Raw genomic sequence first — 16,378 nt, 5'->3', positions numbered from 1 at the left:
ACCACAGTTAAAACAGACTGGTGAGACAAGATGACACCAGTTAAAACAGACTGGTGAGACAATTCGACCACAGCTAAAACAGACTGGTGAGACAATACGACCACAGTTAAAACAGACTGGTGACACACATTGACCACAGTTAAAACAGACTGGTGACACAAGATGACCACAGCTAAAACAGACTGGTGACACACATTGACCACAGTTAAAACAGACTGGTGAGACAAGATGACCACAGCTAAAACAGACTGGTGACACACATTGACCACAGTTAAAACAGACTGGTGACACAAGATGACCATAGCTAAAACACTGGTGACGCAAGATGACCACATTTAAAACAGACAGTGAGGACTGGTGAGACAGCCCCTAAAACAGAGGACTGGTGAGACAGCCCCTAAAACAGACGACTCGTGTGACAGCCCATAAAGTGAGGACTGGTGAAAAAGCCCATAGAGACAGTGAGGACTGGTGAGACAGCCAGGACTGGTGAGACAGCCCATAAAGTGAGAACTGGTGAGACAGCCCATAAAGTGAGGACTGGTGAGACAGCCCATAAAGTGAGGACTGGTGAGACAGCCCATAGAACAAAGTACTGGTGAGACAGCCCATAGAACAAAGTACTGGTGAGACAGCCCCTAAAACCAACCTTTGTCCAGAAAATTGTTCCACTTCTTGGCCCACTCTGAGAGCATGGCTGAGTATTTCTTCTCTATCTCACTGCGCTCCTCTATCAACTTCTTCATGTGGTTGCACAGCTGGTAGCCGTTGTCACAGCGCTTGACTGTCCGCATGTACTTGCCCACCTCCCAGAAACTGTCAGTGCTAGACATCTGACCATCATCATTCACAGACATCTTGGCGGCACGCAGATGTTCCTTGTGGCCAGCACTCACCAGCTTGGTTCACAGTCACAGGGAACTGTAAGGATGACACAGTTATATAAGGTCACAGGGAACTGTAAGGATGACACAGTTATATTAGGTCACAGGGAACTGTAAGGATGACACAGATATATAAGGTCACAGGGAACTGTAAGGATGACACAGTTATATAAGGTCACAGGGAACTGTAAGGATGACACAGTTATATTAGGTCACAGGGAACTGTAAGGATGACACAGTTATATTAGGTCTTAGTCACTATAAGTAGTGTAAGAAGTGTGATACAAGTATAGAAGGTGTTTTCATGTGACAGGGGGGGGCTGCAAATATGACATCACTTTAGTGACAAAGATGTGTATTTATACCAATTTAATTAGGTGTACCACAGAGGCAGGGGGTGGTAAGTATTACATGCTTTGTTTGGTCATTTTGCTGGAGAAAAACAAAAATTAGACATTGCCCTAGCAGCTTGGAGCAGTAAGTATGACACAGTTACATTACATATTTCCAAAATAGTATAGGCAGTAAGTATGACACAGTTACATTACATATTTCCACAATGGTATAGGCTGTAAGTATGACACAGTTACATTACATATGTCCACAACGGTATAGGCTGTAAGTATGACACAGTTACATTACATATTTCCAAAATGGTATAGGCAGTAAGTATGACACAGTTACATTACATATTTCCAAAATGGTATAGGCAGTAAGTATGACACAGTTACATTACATATTTCCACAATGGTATAGGCTGTAAGTATGACACCTTTATATTGGGCGTTTTCACATTGGCTGGGATTGAAACATTTCAGTATGTTGTAGTTTACTTTGATGTTGAGAATACATTGTCATAACTACATGCATCCTCCAGGTCTGTGTAGAGAGTCAGCAACACAATCCAGTGTTTAAACTATGTCAGCAACACACAAACAAGGGTAACATGATCCCGTGTTTATGTCAGCAACACATAAACAAGGGTAACACGATCCAGTGTTTAAACTATGTCAGCAACACATAAACAAGGGTAACATGATCCAGTGTTTATGTCAGCAACACATAAACAAGGGTAAGACGATCCAGTGTTTAAACTATGTCAGCAACACATAAACAAGGGTAACACGATCCAGTGTTTATGTCAGCAACACATAAACAAGGGTAAGACGATCCAGTGTTTAAACTATGTCAGCAACACATAAACAAGGGTAACATGATCCAGTGTTTATGTCAGCAACACATAAACAAGGGTAACATGATCCAGTGTTTATGTCAGCAACACATAAACAAGGGTAACATGATCCAGTGTTTATGTCAGCAACACATAAACAAGGGTAACATGATCCAGTGTTTAAACTATGTCAGCAACACACAAACAAGGGTAACATGATCCAGTGTTTATGTCAGCAACACATAAACAAGGGTAACATGATCCAGTGTTTATGTCAGCAACACATAAACAAGGGTAACATGATCCAGTGTTTATGTCAGCAACACATAAACAAGGGTAACATGATCCAGTGTTTATGTCAGCAACACATAAACAAGGGTAACATGATCCAGTGTTTATGTCAGCAACACATAAACAAGGGTAACATGATCCAGTGTTTATGTCAGCAACACATAAACAAGGGTAACATGATCCAGTGTTTATGTCAGCAACACATAAACAAGGGTAACATGATCCAGTGTTTATGTCAGCAACACATAAACAAGGGTAACATGATCCAGTGTTTAAACTATGTCAGCAACACACAAACAAGGGTAACATGATCCAGTGTTTATGTCAGCAACACATAAACAAGGGTAACATGATCCAGTGTTTATGTCAGCAACACATAAACAAGGGTAACATGATCCAGTGTTTATGTCAGCAACACATAAACAAGGGTAACATGATCCAGTGTTTATGTCAGCAACACATAAACAAGGGTAACATGATCCAGTGTTTAAACTATGTCAGTCATGGCACAAATGACACCAGTGACCTGACATTACAGGTAAACAGTAGTGACAGCAGTCGCCTCCCTTTTCCCAGGTGAAAGCAAGACATAAATCTTGCCCTACGCCACTCTAGAATTAAGTATGTGGTAGAGATTAACCACAAGGATATAGGTCACTCTACATATTCTGGTAGGCTACAGTAGGTATTTTAGTTTTATGATGCCACACCTCAGTACTTAATAAAATAGAAAATTCCACAATAGTTTTTGTCACACACATATATATATATATATATATATATATATATATATATCTATATATATATATATCTATATATATATATATATATATATATATATATATCTATATCTATATATATATATATATATATATATATATATATATATATATATATATATATATATATATATATATATATATATATATATATATATATATATATATATATATATATATATATATATATATATATATATATATATATATATATATATATATATATATATATATATATATATATATATATATATATATATATATTACACACACATAACATACTGCTGATCACATTATTCCTTCATATGCAGGGGTGACATAAACAGGTGCACTCTACTTCAACTGTCCCATGAAGGTTAAATAAGGGTAACTCTAACATTGACTTATGAATTCAATGTTTACAAACTCCTGGCCTGAGGAAATGTCAAAACTGCATCAGTGAATGACCAGAGTTGGCTACTATAAAACTTGCTTATAGGAAATCCTTTGAAAGTAGAATCTTGATGAATGTTTGTTTTATACAGATTTACAGAGCTCCAATTATTGGTATGAATACATTCGTTCTGTTGAGTTTAAATCAAAGTGCTTGTAATTACTTATATTGATATTTTTCAAAACACTCCAAATTTACTAAAAAGACAAGTTAGTAAAAATATATGTAACTATTTCTTGACGGAACTGATTTATTTTTCTTGGAGTCTGAGCTGAGTGTTATGGTAAATTTTGATGGTTCTCAAAATGATGATGTGTGGGACACATCACAACCATCACTTTAACCAGCCCACCAGCACAACCTGCCCACCATCACAACCTGCCCACCATCACAAACTATCACCTCAACTAGCACACCATCACAACCTGCCCACCATCACAAACTATCACCTCAACTAGCACACCATCACAACCTGCCCACCATCACAAACTATCACCTCAACTAGCACACCATCACAACCTGCCCACCATCACAAACTATCACCTCAACTAGCACACCATCACAACCTGCCCACCATCACAAACTATCACCTCAACTAGCACACCATCACAACCTGCCCACCATCACAACCTGCCCACCATCACAAACTATCACCTCAACTAGCACACCATCACAACCTGCCCACCATCACAAACTATCACCTCAACTAGCACACCATCACAACCTGCCCACCATCACAACCTTCCCACCATCACAAACTATCACCTCAACTAGCACACCATCACAACCTGCCCACCATCACAAACTATCACCTCAACTAGCACACCATCACAACCTGCCCACCATCACAAACTATCACCTCAACTAGCACACCATCACAACCTGCCCACCATCACAACCTGCCCACCATCACAAACTATCACCTCAACTAGCACACCATCACAACCTGCCCACCATCACAACCTGCCCACCATCACAAACTATCACCTCAACTAGCACACCATCACAACCTGCCCACCATCACAAACTATCACCTCAACTAGCACACCATCACAACCTGCCCACCATCACAAACTATCACCTCAACTAGCACACCATCACAACCTGCCCACCATCACAAACTATCACCTCAACTAGCACACCATCACAACCTGCCCACCATCACAAACTATCACCTCAACTAGCACACCATCACAACCTGCCCACCATCACAAACTATCACCTCAACTAGCACACCATCACAACCTGCCCACCATCACAAACTATCACCTCAACTAGCACACCATCACAACCTGCCCACCATCACAAACTATCACCTCAACTAGCACACCATCACAACCTGCCCACCATCACAAACTATCACCTCAACTAGCACACCATCACAACCTGCCCACCATCACAAACTATCACCTCAACTAGCACACCATCACAACCTGCCCACCATCACAAACTATCACCTCAACTAGCACACCATCACAACCTGCCCACCATCACAACCTGCCCACCATCACAACCTGCCCACCATCACAACCTGCCCACCATCACAACCTGCCCACCATCACAACCTGCCCACCATCACAACCTGCCCACCATCACAACCTGCCCACCATCACAAACTATCACCTCAACTAGCACACCATCACAACCTGCCCACCATCACAAACTATCACCTCAACTAGCACACCATCACAACCTGCCCACCATCACAAACTATCACCTCAACTAGCACACCATCACAACCTGCCCACCATCACAACCTGCCCACCATCACAAACTATCACCTCAACTAGCACACCATCACAACCTGCCCACCATCACAAACTATCACCTCAACTAGCACACCATCACAACCTGCCCACCATCACAAACTATCACCTCAACTAGCACACCATCACAACCTGCCCACCATCACAAACTATCACCTCAACTAGCACACCATCACAACCTGCCCACCATCACAAACTATCACCTCAACTAGCACACCATCACAACCTGCCCACCATCACAACCTGCCCACCATCACAACCTGCCCACCATCACAACCTGCCCACCACCACAACCTGCCCACCAGCACAACCTGCCCACCATCACAACCTGCCCACCACCACAACCTTCCCACCATCACAAACTATCACCTCAACTAGCACACCATCACAACCTGCCCACCATCACAAACTATCACCTCAACTAGCACACCATCACAACCTGCCCACCATCACAAACTATCACCTCAACTAGCACACCATCACAACCTGCCCACCATCACAACCTTCCCACCATCACAACCTGCCCACCACCACAACCTGCCCACCATCACAACCTTCCCACCATCACAACCTTCCCACCATTGCAACTTGCACACCATCACAACCTTCCCACCATCACAACCTTCCCACCATCGCAACTTGCACACCATCACAACCTTCCCACCATCACAACCTTCCCACCATCGCAACTTGCACACCATCACAACCTTCCCACCATCACAACCTGCCCACCACCACAACCTGCCCACCATCACCAGTAGAGGTAAGTTAAACCACCTGTAACTGAATCATTTTTATTTCATTAGAAAACTTTGACAGTTCTGCTCAGTGATTTCTTTGATACAGATCAAACTGAACAGGTGAGGATCAAATCAACTGGCTGGGCAGATTAGCCCATCAATTTAAATGCTAATTACACAGGGGGGGGGGGGGATGGGTTATACCTGTAAGTCAAGACACCTGGCTATTTATAGAACTCCATCGTGACCTAATTAGAATATGATTTGTATCTGACCACATGTGTGTCTTTTATCAAGGTCAAACTGTTCAGAGTTCATAAAGCTAGTTGATACAACTGGACAGAACACAACTAGTAGGGGGGGGGGGGGGGGGTGAAGCCAGATAAGTTGTGAGAGAGAAATTGTGAGATAAAAGTTGTGAGATAAAAGTTGTGACAGAAATGTTGGTAGAGAAAAGTTGTGACAGAAATGTTGGTAAAGAAAAGTTGTAACAGAAATGTTGGTAGAGAGAAGTTGTGACAGAAATGTTGGTAGAGAAAAGTTGTGACAGAAATGTTGGTAGAGAGAAGTTGTGACAGAAATGTTGGTAGAGAAAAGTTGTGACAGAAATGTTGGTAGAGAGAAGTTGTGACAGAAATGTTGGTAGAGAAAAGTTGTGACAGAAATGTTGGTAGAGAGAAGTTGTGACAGAAATGTTGGTAGAGAAAAGTTGTGACAGAAAGGTTGGTAGAGAAAAGTTGTGACAGAAAGGTTGGTAGAGAAAAGTTGTGACAGAAATGTTGGTAGAGAAAAGTTGTGACAGAAAGGTTGGTAGAGAAAAGTAGTGACAGAAAGGTTGGTAGAGAAAAGTAGTGACAGAAAGGTTGGTAGAGAAAAGTAGTGACAGAAATGTTGGTAGAGAAAAGTTGTGACAGAAATGTTGGTAGAGAAAAGTTGTGAGAGAAATGTTGGTAGAGAAAAGTTGTGAGAGAAATGCTAAGTTGTGTAACAATGTAGCTACTATGTTTAGTTAAGAAACCAAGTGAAGAAGTTAACAAGAAAATGTCAGTCATTATAACATGATGAGACTTTTAACCTAACCAAACTTAGCCATCATCAGTACCAGTATGATGACATCATGAGACATCTATATACTACTAAAACTCAAGTTTGTTTACATGTTTGAATATTTATTTTTTTGTCTGATTTAGTACTGTAAGGAAACTGCTCTATACGGGGGGCTGTAAAATAGTATGTAGGTAGAGAACAATTTTTTATTGCAGACAGACTGTTAATCACACATTTATTTAAAGACGTTAATTAATTTATTGATTTATTCATAGGTAGATTAACCACATTTTTTTTAAGTTTTAGAACAATGGCTTAATTTTGACTGAACAGTGACGTTTGATAACTCATTTTTTTGTTTGTTTTTTTGATTTGTTATTGGGGAGAATCTGCATTATGTGTAGAGTTGTAAAATAGTATTTTGGGTGATAAATATTGTTCTTTCTTGAACACACTGTTAATTACTAACTAATTTAAAGCCGTTTATTAATTTTTTGATATATTCATAGGTAGATTATCCACATTTATTATAACAGTTTAGAACATTGACTATAGTAATAGTTAAAAGTTTTTTTTTTACAAAAATGTACAATTATTTTTTCTTTAGGCCTGTATGTGAATGATAAGGTTGACTATCAGGACCTCGCGAGGCATAGGGCAGGAGAAGTAGCGTTCACCTGTTTCTATGCTCTCAGGTTATGAAGGGATAGTGTGGTCAGAGTCATGCTCGGCCGGAATCGTTTTTTTAAAAAAAATACAAACATGTCTGAGACTTGGCGGGGCACTGGGCAGGTGAAATAGAGTTTTAAAATATAAAAAACGTCTTTTTGAATGTGGGGTCTGGTTATTTTGGGATGATAAGTGCTGGCAGACGTGATGCCATTTATGGATAACCCCCCCCCCCCCCCCCCCCCCCCCCGAAACCCACAGTTATCTAACTAGATAACGGGTAGTCTAGTTTAACCTAAATGAACCAACAATACCCATATGACACCATCTGTTGACTTCATGACTAATCTGGACCCTCTCCAACATGTATGTGAACAGACTATTACAATGATCTAAAATTACAACATTATCTTTACTAATAGCTGTGTTCACAAGCTAACATTACAACATTATCTTTATAAATAGATGTGTTTACAAGCAAACATACACAATCTTATCATTAGGTGTAAAATTAGCTGCACATTCTTCTAGTGAACAAATCTTAGCAGTGTTAGACACTCATGCATAGGTGGAACATCAGGCAGTGGGGCATAAGGCATTGGGGCATAAGGCAGTGGGGCATAAGGCAGTAGGGCATAAGGCAGTGGGGCATAAGGCAGTGGGGCACAAGGCAGTGGAGCATGCCATAAGGCAGTGGAGCATAAGGCAGTGGGGCATAAGGTGTAAGGCAGTGGAGCACAAGGCAGTGGGGCATAAGGTGTAAGGCAGTGGAGCACAAGGCAGTGGGGCATAAGGCAGTGGGGCATAAGGCAGTGGGGCATAAGGCAGTGGGGCACAAGGCAGTGGGGCACAAGGCAGTGGGGCATAAGGCAGTGGATCATAAGGCAGTTGGGCATAAGGCAGTGGGGCATAAGGCAGTGGAGCGTGCCATAAGGCAGTGGAGCATCAAACAGTGGAACATAAGGCAGTGGGGCATAGGGCAGTGGGGCATAAGGCAATGGGGCATAAGGCAGTGGGGCATAAGGCAGTGGGGCATAAGGCAGTGGAGCATAAGGCAGTGGAGCTTGTGGGGATTAGATGTCACAAGTTCAAGGTCACAGGCTCATGAGTCTCAACACCTGACACCAGCTATAAATAAACCCTGACATATTCATCTGGCTACTGAAGGGTCTAAAGCTTATGTTATTATGTTGGTGCAGTGTTTATTATGCATGTTTGTATCCAGAGCATTTACAACTGTTTCATTTTAAAGCAGACCAAAATAATAGACAACCATCACATACACCGTGATAACCATCACACACAACCAGTTTCCCACCTGTAGCATCTATGCCCACACCAATTGATTCAAATCTGAACTGGTCACGCATGACTGAATTTTACGTTTGAACTCAAAGCAGCCCTCAACTAAAACCCTTAGTCAGCCATCAGATGTAAGGTACAGAGCCAATACGTAGTCAGCCTACAGCTCTAAGGTACAGAGCCAATACCACAGCACACTATTTACTTGTGTAAAATTGTCAACATTTTTAAATGCCTTTAGACGCCATCTCCGCAGTTCCACAGAAAAAAAAACTTGAGTAAGAAGAGACACGCCTACATACAGTAAGAAGAGACACGCCTACATACAGTAAGAAGAGACACGCCTACATACAGTAAGAAGAGACACGCCTACATACAGTAAGAAGAGACGCCTACATACAGTAAGAAGAGACACGCCTACATACAGTAAGAAGAGACGCCTACATACAGTAAGAAGAGACACGCCTACATACAGTAAGAAGAGACACGCCTACATACAGTAAGAAGAGACACGCCTACATACAGTAAGAAGAGACACGCCTACATACAACAAAAACTTTTTAAGATGGTTGAAGTTTGTTAAAAGACGGTGGTGGCTATCACGTGACCATGACCCGACACACTGCACATGAAATGTCACACATACCCCGACACACTACCTATGCCTCTACACACTACCTATAACCCGACACACTACCTATGCCCCTACACACTACCTATAACCCGACACACTACCTATGACCCGACACACTACATATGAGCGACACACAACCACGATGACACACTGCCCATGACCGTAAGCTGTGCAAGAGACCGAGACGGCGTCAACCAAGCGTGCACAATGTGGTCTACATCAAACCGACATAGCTCAGGGCTTTACCGCTAGCAAACCGCAGTCGACCCCCACACAGCCGGGCTGATAATGTTGGGGAAAGTCTGCTCCAGTAGACCTGCACACAATAATGTTGGGGAAAGTCTGCTCCAGTAGATCTGCACACAATAATGTTGGGGAAAGTCTGTTCCAGTAGACCTACACACAATAATGTTGGGGAAAGTCTGCTCCAGTAGACCTGCACACAATAATGTTGGGGAAAGTCTGCTCCAGTAGATCTGCACACAATAATGTTGGGGAAAGTCTGCTCCAGTAGACCTGCACACAATAATGTTGGGGAAAGTCTGCTCCAGTAAACCTCTACACAATAATGTTGGGGAAAGTCTGCTCCAGTAGACCTCCACACAATAATGTTGGGGAAAGTCTGCTCCAGTAGACCTGCACACAATAATGTTGGGGAAAGTCTGCTCCAGTAGACCTCCACACAATAATGTTGGGGAAAGTCTGCTCCAGTAGACCTCCACACAATAATGTTGGGGAAAGTCTGCTCCAGTAGACCTGCACACAATAATGTTGGGGAAAGTCTGCTCCAGTAGACCTACACATAATAATGTTGGGGAAAGTCTGCTCCAGTAAACCTCTACACAATAATGTTGGGGAAAGTCTGCTCCAGTAGACCTCCACACAATAATGTTGGGGAAAGTCTGCTCCAGTAAACCTCTACACAATAATGTTGGGGAAAGTCTGCTCCAGTAGACCTGCACACAATAATGTTGGGGAAAGTCTGCTCCAGTAGACCTCTACACAATAATGTTGGGGAAAGTCTGCTCCAGTAGACCTCTCTATAGACCGTCAGTTCTCTCATCGTCGTTCTGTGTGGGTTACGTAACGTCAGTGTAACTGATCTGAACATTGTATCACAGGTCAGCACACCCTGATCAAGGTCTCCCCGCTACACTCAGATCTCCCCGCTAGATCTGATAACTCAAGTCATCTTACTAAGATCCGCTATATCTAAGATATCCTTACAAGATATGATATATCAAGTTGTCTCCCCGCAAGATCGGGTATACAAAGATCTACGCGTGAGATGCGTTTTATCGAGGTATATCCCCAAAGATATCTTAAAGATCTCGCCCCAAGGTCCGTTATGTTCTGTACTTGACAAATGAAACAACATAAAACAGGAATGATCGTCAGTACAATATGGAATCTAATAACTGAGGCGTCAACTTAGCTCTAGATTAGAGGCAACGTGTAAAGGACGTTGGCATCAGCTTTGCAAACTCAGCAATATTCTGATAACTTATTTCTTCTACACAAGTGAACCTGCCCCACACAAGTGAACCTGCCCCACACAAGTGAACCTGCCCCACACAAGTGAACCTGCCCCACACAAGTGAACCTGCCCCACACAAGTGAACCTGCCCCACACAAGTGAACCTGCCCCACACAAGTGAACCTGCCCCACACAAGTGAACCTGCCCCACACAAGTTAACCTGCCTCACATAAGTTAACTTGCCCAACATTCTGTCAGCAAGAGTACAATGGTCCTACGTGTGAGCTGGCGAAGATGTCTGAAACATCAACAGATGTCTCGGCGTATTGACACTGTGACAACCTAGATCAGTTGAGTACACGGGCTATGACAACAAACAGGTGACAAAGGACGGACAAAGCGCAGATTCACATTCATACTGTAGAGTCAGTGGACCTATGGGGATACATAGAGGCAATGAAGCGTGACATCAAGGAGAACAGACCAGCCACCTGATTGTTAGCGTGGTTTTTATTCACGTGGAAGCCAAACATTGGTTTACAAAATCTCGTTGTTTTGTTTTTTAAAGTAAAAATGTGCCTACACAAGGTGATATACAGCTATTCTAGTTTGTATTGTCACAAGACAACACCAAAAATCGACGAATGCCATTAGAGTGCCAACATGAAACGAGGCGCCACTGAATGCGATGGGGTCCCAAACACTCCCATCTAGGTGCAGACCAAACTGTCCAAGTAGAGGGCCGTATCAGGCATACCAAGGCTCCGGATAGAAATGCCCCCCCCCCCACCAATTATTTGAGATAGATTGAAATATTCAACACTAAGTGAAAAACTTGATGCATGGTACTGTACTTGAATCCAACTCAACAGAATCAACATTAGACACAATGAAATGTTATCTCCCATCCTCCATCGTGTAACGTCTCAGCATAAACACACAATGAAATAATCATCCAGTACTACTTGCGTTCTAAATCAGACATCCAGTAAACGACTAGCATAACAAGAACTTGTACCAGATCCATTCAACCATGTCAATTCTATCAAAAGCAAGGTCAAATATTGCATTCTTCACACTGTACCGACAGTATCCTTCAGTACGTGAAAATATCGGGCACTATTTTCATGAGTTGTCCGTACTTCACATTGATGGTTCGGCGATAACAGCGTCTATGGTAACACTATAGGCCTAGCTGTCCCTTTCTAGATTAACGTAGTAAATAGTAGCGCACCGATAGCAATCACAAGGTATCACAACACAATACGGTGGTAATAATCCATTCATGAATGGGAAGATCTAGATATCACTAAAACAGGAGAATATTGTGGCAATAATCCATTTATGAATGGGAAGATCTAGATATCACTAAAACAGGAGAATATTGTGGTAATAATCCATTCATGAATGGGAAGATCTAGATATCACTAAAACAGGAGAATATTGTGGCAATAATCCATTCATGAATGGAAGATCTAGATATCACTAAAACAGGAGAATGTGGTGGTAATAATCCATTCATGAATGGGAAGATCTAGATATCACTAAAACATGAGAATATTGTGGTAATAATCCATTCATGAATGGGAAGATCTAGATATCACTAAAACAGGAGAATATTGTGGTAATAATCCATTCATGAATGGGAAGATCTAGATATCACTAAAACATGAGAATATTGAGGTAATAATCCATTCATGAATGGGAAGATCTAGATATCACTAAAACAGGAGAATGTGGTGGTAATAATCCATTCATGAATGGGAAGATCTAGATATCACTAAAACAGGACAATATTGTGGTAATAATCCATTCATGAATGGGAAGATCTAGATATCACTAAAACAGGACAATATTGTGGTAATAATCCATTCATGAATGGGAAGATCTAGATATCACTAAAACAGGAGAATATTGTGGTAATAATCCATTCATGAATGGGAAGATCTAGATATCACTAAAACAAGAGAATATTGTGGTAATAATCCGTTCATGAATGGGAAGATCTAGATATCACTAAAACAGGAGAATATTGTGGTAATAATCCATTCATGAATGGGAAGATCTAGATATCACTAAAACAGGAGAATATTGTGGTAATAATCCATTCATGAATGGGAAGATCTAGATGTCACTAAAACAGGAGAATGTGGTGGTAATAATGCATTCATGAATGGGAAGATCTAGATATCACTAAAACAGGAGAATATTGTGGTAATAATCCATTCATGAATGGGAAGATCTAGATATCACTAAAACAGGAGAATATTGTGGTAATAATCCATTCATGAATGGGAAGATCTAGATATAACTAAAACAGCTGGGTGATATAAAACAATAACAAACAGACCAGATGAGCAGGTGATACTACAAAAGCCGTAAGACAGACCAGATGAGCATGGTGACACCACAACAGTCGTATGACAGACAGACCAGATGAACAGGCTGACACCACAACAGTCGTATGACAGACAGACCAGATGAACAGGCTGACACCACAACAGTCGTATGACAGACAGACCAGATGAACAGGCTGACACCACAACAGTCGTATGACAGACAGACCAGATGAACAGGCTGACACCACAAAAGCCGTATGACAGACAGACCAGATGAACAGGCTGACACCACAAAAGCCGTATGACAGACAGACGAGATGAACAGGATGACACCACAAAAGCCGTATGACAGACAGACCAGATGAACAGGCTGACACCACAAAAGCCGTATGACAGACAGACCAGATGAACAGGATGACACCACAAAAGCCGTATGACAGACAGACCAGATGAACAGGATGACACCACAAAAGCCGTATGACAGACAGACCAGATGAACAGGCTGACACCACAAAAGCCGTATGACAGACAGACCAGATGAACAGGATGACACCACAAAAGCCGTATGACAGACAGACCAGAACTACACACAGATCTCACCAAGACAAGACCTCCACAGACACAGGGCACATCTCAAAGACTTCCAGCATGTGTACGGCACCATTACGGTAAACATCTGTTTTTTACCCGACCTTTTATCACGCTAGTAGTCCGAATACAGCGTGCTTCGAAAGTGATCAAATCACGGTTACATAATTAACCCCCCTGCACACACACACCGTTAGAAAGATACAAAAACAACTTAGCTCGCGATAGCACTTTATTTTTCATTCGTATAAATTAGATGATGAGATTAATGTAAGACTTTTTAAAACGTGCCCGTCATGTTAGCTAACTGACAAAAAAAAAAAATCAATTGTGCATCTGGGTCAAAGGGTGAACTCCTCGTGAGGGTGGAGCTAAAAATAGAACATCTTGGACAAAAGCACGTGTAACCGCCAGATACTAAACGTATTAGGAGAAAGACTTGCTTTAATAGCTGACTCAGAGTAGCACGGCTATCGACAGCATACAAAATTGTCTCTACGAGTAGCACGGCTATCGACAGCATACAAAATTGACTCTCGGAGTAGCATATAAAAATTAAGTCTCGGAGTAGCACGGCTATCGACGACATGAAAACAAGGAAGTCAAACTGGCACACTGTGATGTAAGGGAACGCAGTGTTACGAAATAAGAGAAACGGGATATGTGTGGTAAATTGAAGTATAGAAGAGTGATGTGTTAAATAAGTAGAGTGTTGTGTTGTGCAAGTAGAGGGATGTGTTAATAAGTGGAGTGATGTGTTATATAAGTAGAGTGAAGTGCTATTATAAGTCGACGGGTGCGTTATGTAAGGGGAGAGCTAAATTCATCAAGACTGTTTGACACGCGATGGTCGATAGGAATTAGGGCAAGCAGCTTTTCTCTTTGTTTCAGGGGCTAACACTGGTGGAGTCACAGAACTGACTGACATGCAGACACAACTCGCTTCAGCAGACCAACCCCCACCCCTAACATGCCTTGAGTTTGTGAGACCCCCATCATGCCTTAGTTACTGAGACCCCCATCCTGTCTTAGTTACTGAGACCCCCGTCCTGTCTTAGTGAGACCCCCATCATGCCTTGGTTACTGAGACCCCCATCCTGTCTTAGTTACTGAGACCCCCGTCCTGTCTTAGTGAGACCCCCATCATGCCTTGGTTACTGAGACCCCCATCCTGTCTTAGTTACTGAGACCCCCGTCCTGTCTTAGTGAGACCACCATCCTGTCTTAGTTACTGAGACCCCCGTCCTGTCTTAGTGAGACCCCCATCATGCCTTGGTTACTGAGACCCCCATCCTGTCTTAGTTACTGAGACCCCCGTCCTGTCTTAGTGAGACCCCCATCATGCCTTGGTTACTGAGACCCCCATCCTGTCTTAGTTACTGAGACCCCCATCCTGTCTTAGTGAGACCACCATCACGCCTTAGTTACTGAGACCCCCGTCCTGTCTTAGTTACTGAGACCCCCATCCTGTCTTAGTGAGACCACCATCACGCCTTAGTTACTGAGACCCCCATCCTGTCTTAGTTACTGAGACCCCCATCCTGTCTTAGTGAGACCCCCATCACGCCTTGGTTACTGAGACCCCCATCCTGTCTTAGTTACTGAGACCCCCGTCCTGTCTTAGTGAGACCCCCATCATGCCTTGGTTACTGAGACCCCCATCCTGTCTTAGTTACTGAGACCCCCGTCCTGTCTTAGTGAGACCACCATCCTGTCTTAGTTACTGAGACCCCCGTCCTGTCTTAGTGAGACCCCCATCATGCCTTGGTTACTGAGACCCCCATCCTGTCTTAGTTACTGAGACCCCCGTCCTGTCTTAGTGAGACCCCCATCATGCCTTGGTTACTGAGACCCCCATCCTGTCTTAGTTACTGAGACCCCCATCCTGTCTTAGTGAGACCACCATCACGCCTTAGTTACTGAGACCCCCGTCCTGTCTTAGTTACTGAGACCCCCATCCTGTCTTAGTGAGACCACCATCACGCCTTAGTTACTGAGACCCCCATCCTGTCTTAGTTACTGAGACCCCCATCCTGTCTTAGTGAGACCACCATCACGCCTTAGTTACTGAGACCCCCGTCCTGTCTTAGTGAGACCACCATCACGCCTTAGTTACTGAGACCCCCATCCTGTCTTAGTTACTGAGACCCCCATCCTGTCTTAGTGAGACCACCATCACGCCTTAGTTACTGAGACCCCCGTCCTGTCTTAGTGAGACCACCATCACGCCTTAGTTACTGAGACCCCCGTCCTGTCT

The 16,378-nt window shown here is 42.8% G+C and overlaps 1 protein-coding gene across 6 annotated transcripts in view; it reads right to left on the bottom strand.

Annotated features, from left to right (window-relative positions):
* Positions 1-16,378, bottom strand: part of LOC131958027 (protein kinase C and casein kinase substrate in neurons protein 1) — a 41,685-nt gene that overhangs the window by 12,413 nt on the left and 12,894 nt on the right. For all 6 annotated transcript variants that reach the window (XM_059322916.1, XM_059322912.1, XM_059322918.1 and 3 more), the window contains exon 2: positions 650-921. In XM_059322916.1, the coding sequence (XP_059178899.1) occupies positions 650-857 (208 nt within the window). In that variant the 5' untranslated portion in view covers positions 858-921. The remainder of the gene's footprint in view (positions 1-649; positions 922-16,378) is intronic.

The sequence above is a fragment of the Physella acuta genome, unplaced genomic scaffold (genome assembly GCF_028476545.2).
Source record: "Physella acuta isolate Inbredline_101_S28 unplaced genomic scaffold, ASM2847654v3 ptg001284l, whole genome shotgun sequence".
Lineage (NCBI taxonomy): Eukaryota > Metazoa > Mollusca > Gastropoda > Physidae > Physella > Physella acuta.
The sequence above is the reverse complement of the archived record's forward strand: the minus strand, read 5'-3'. Positions and strand labels throughout refer to the sequence as shown.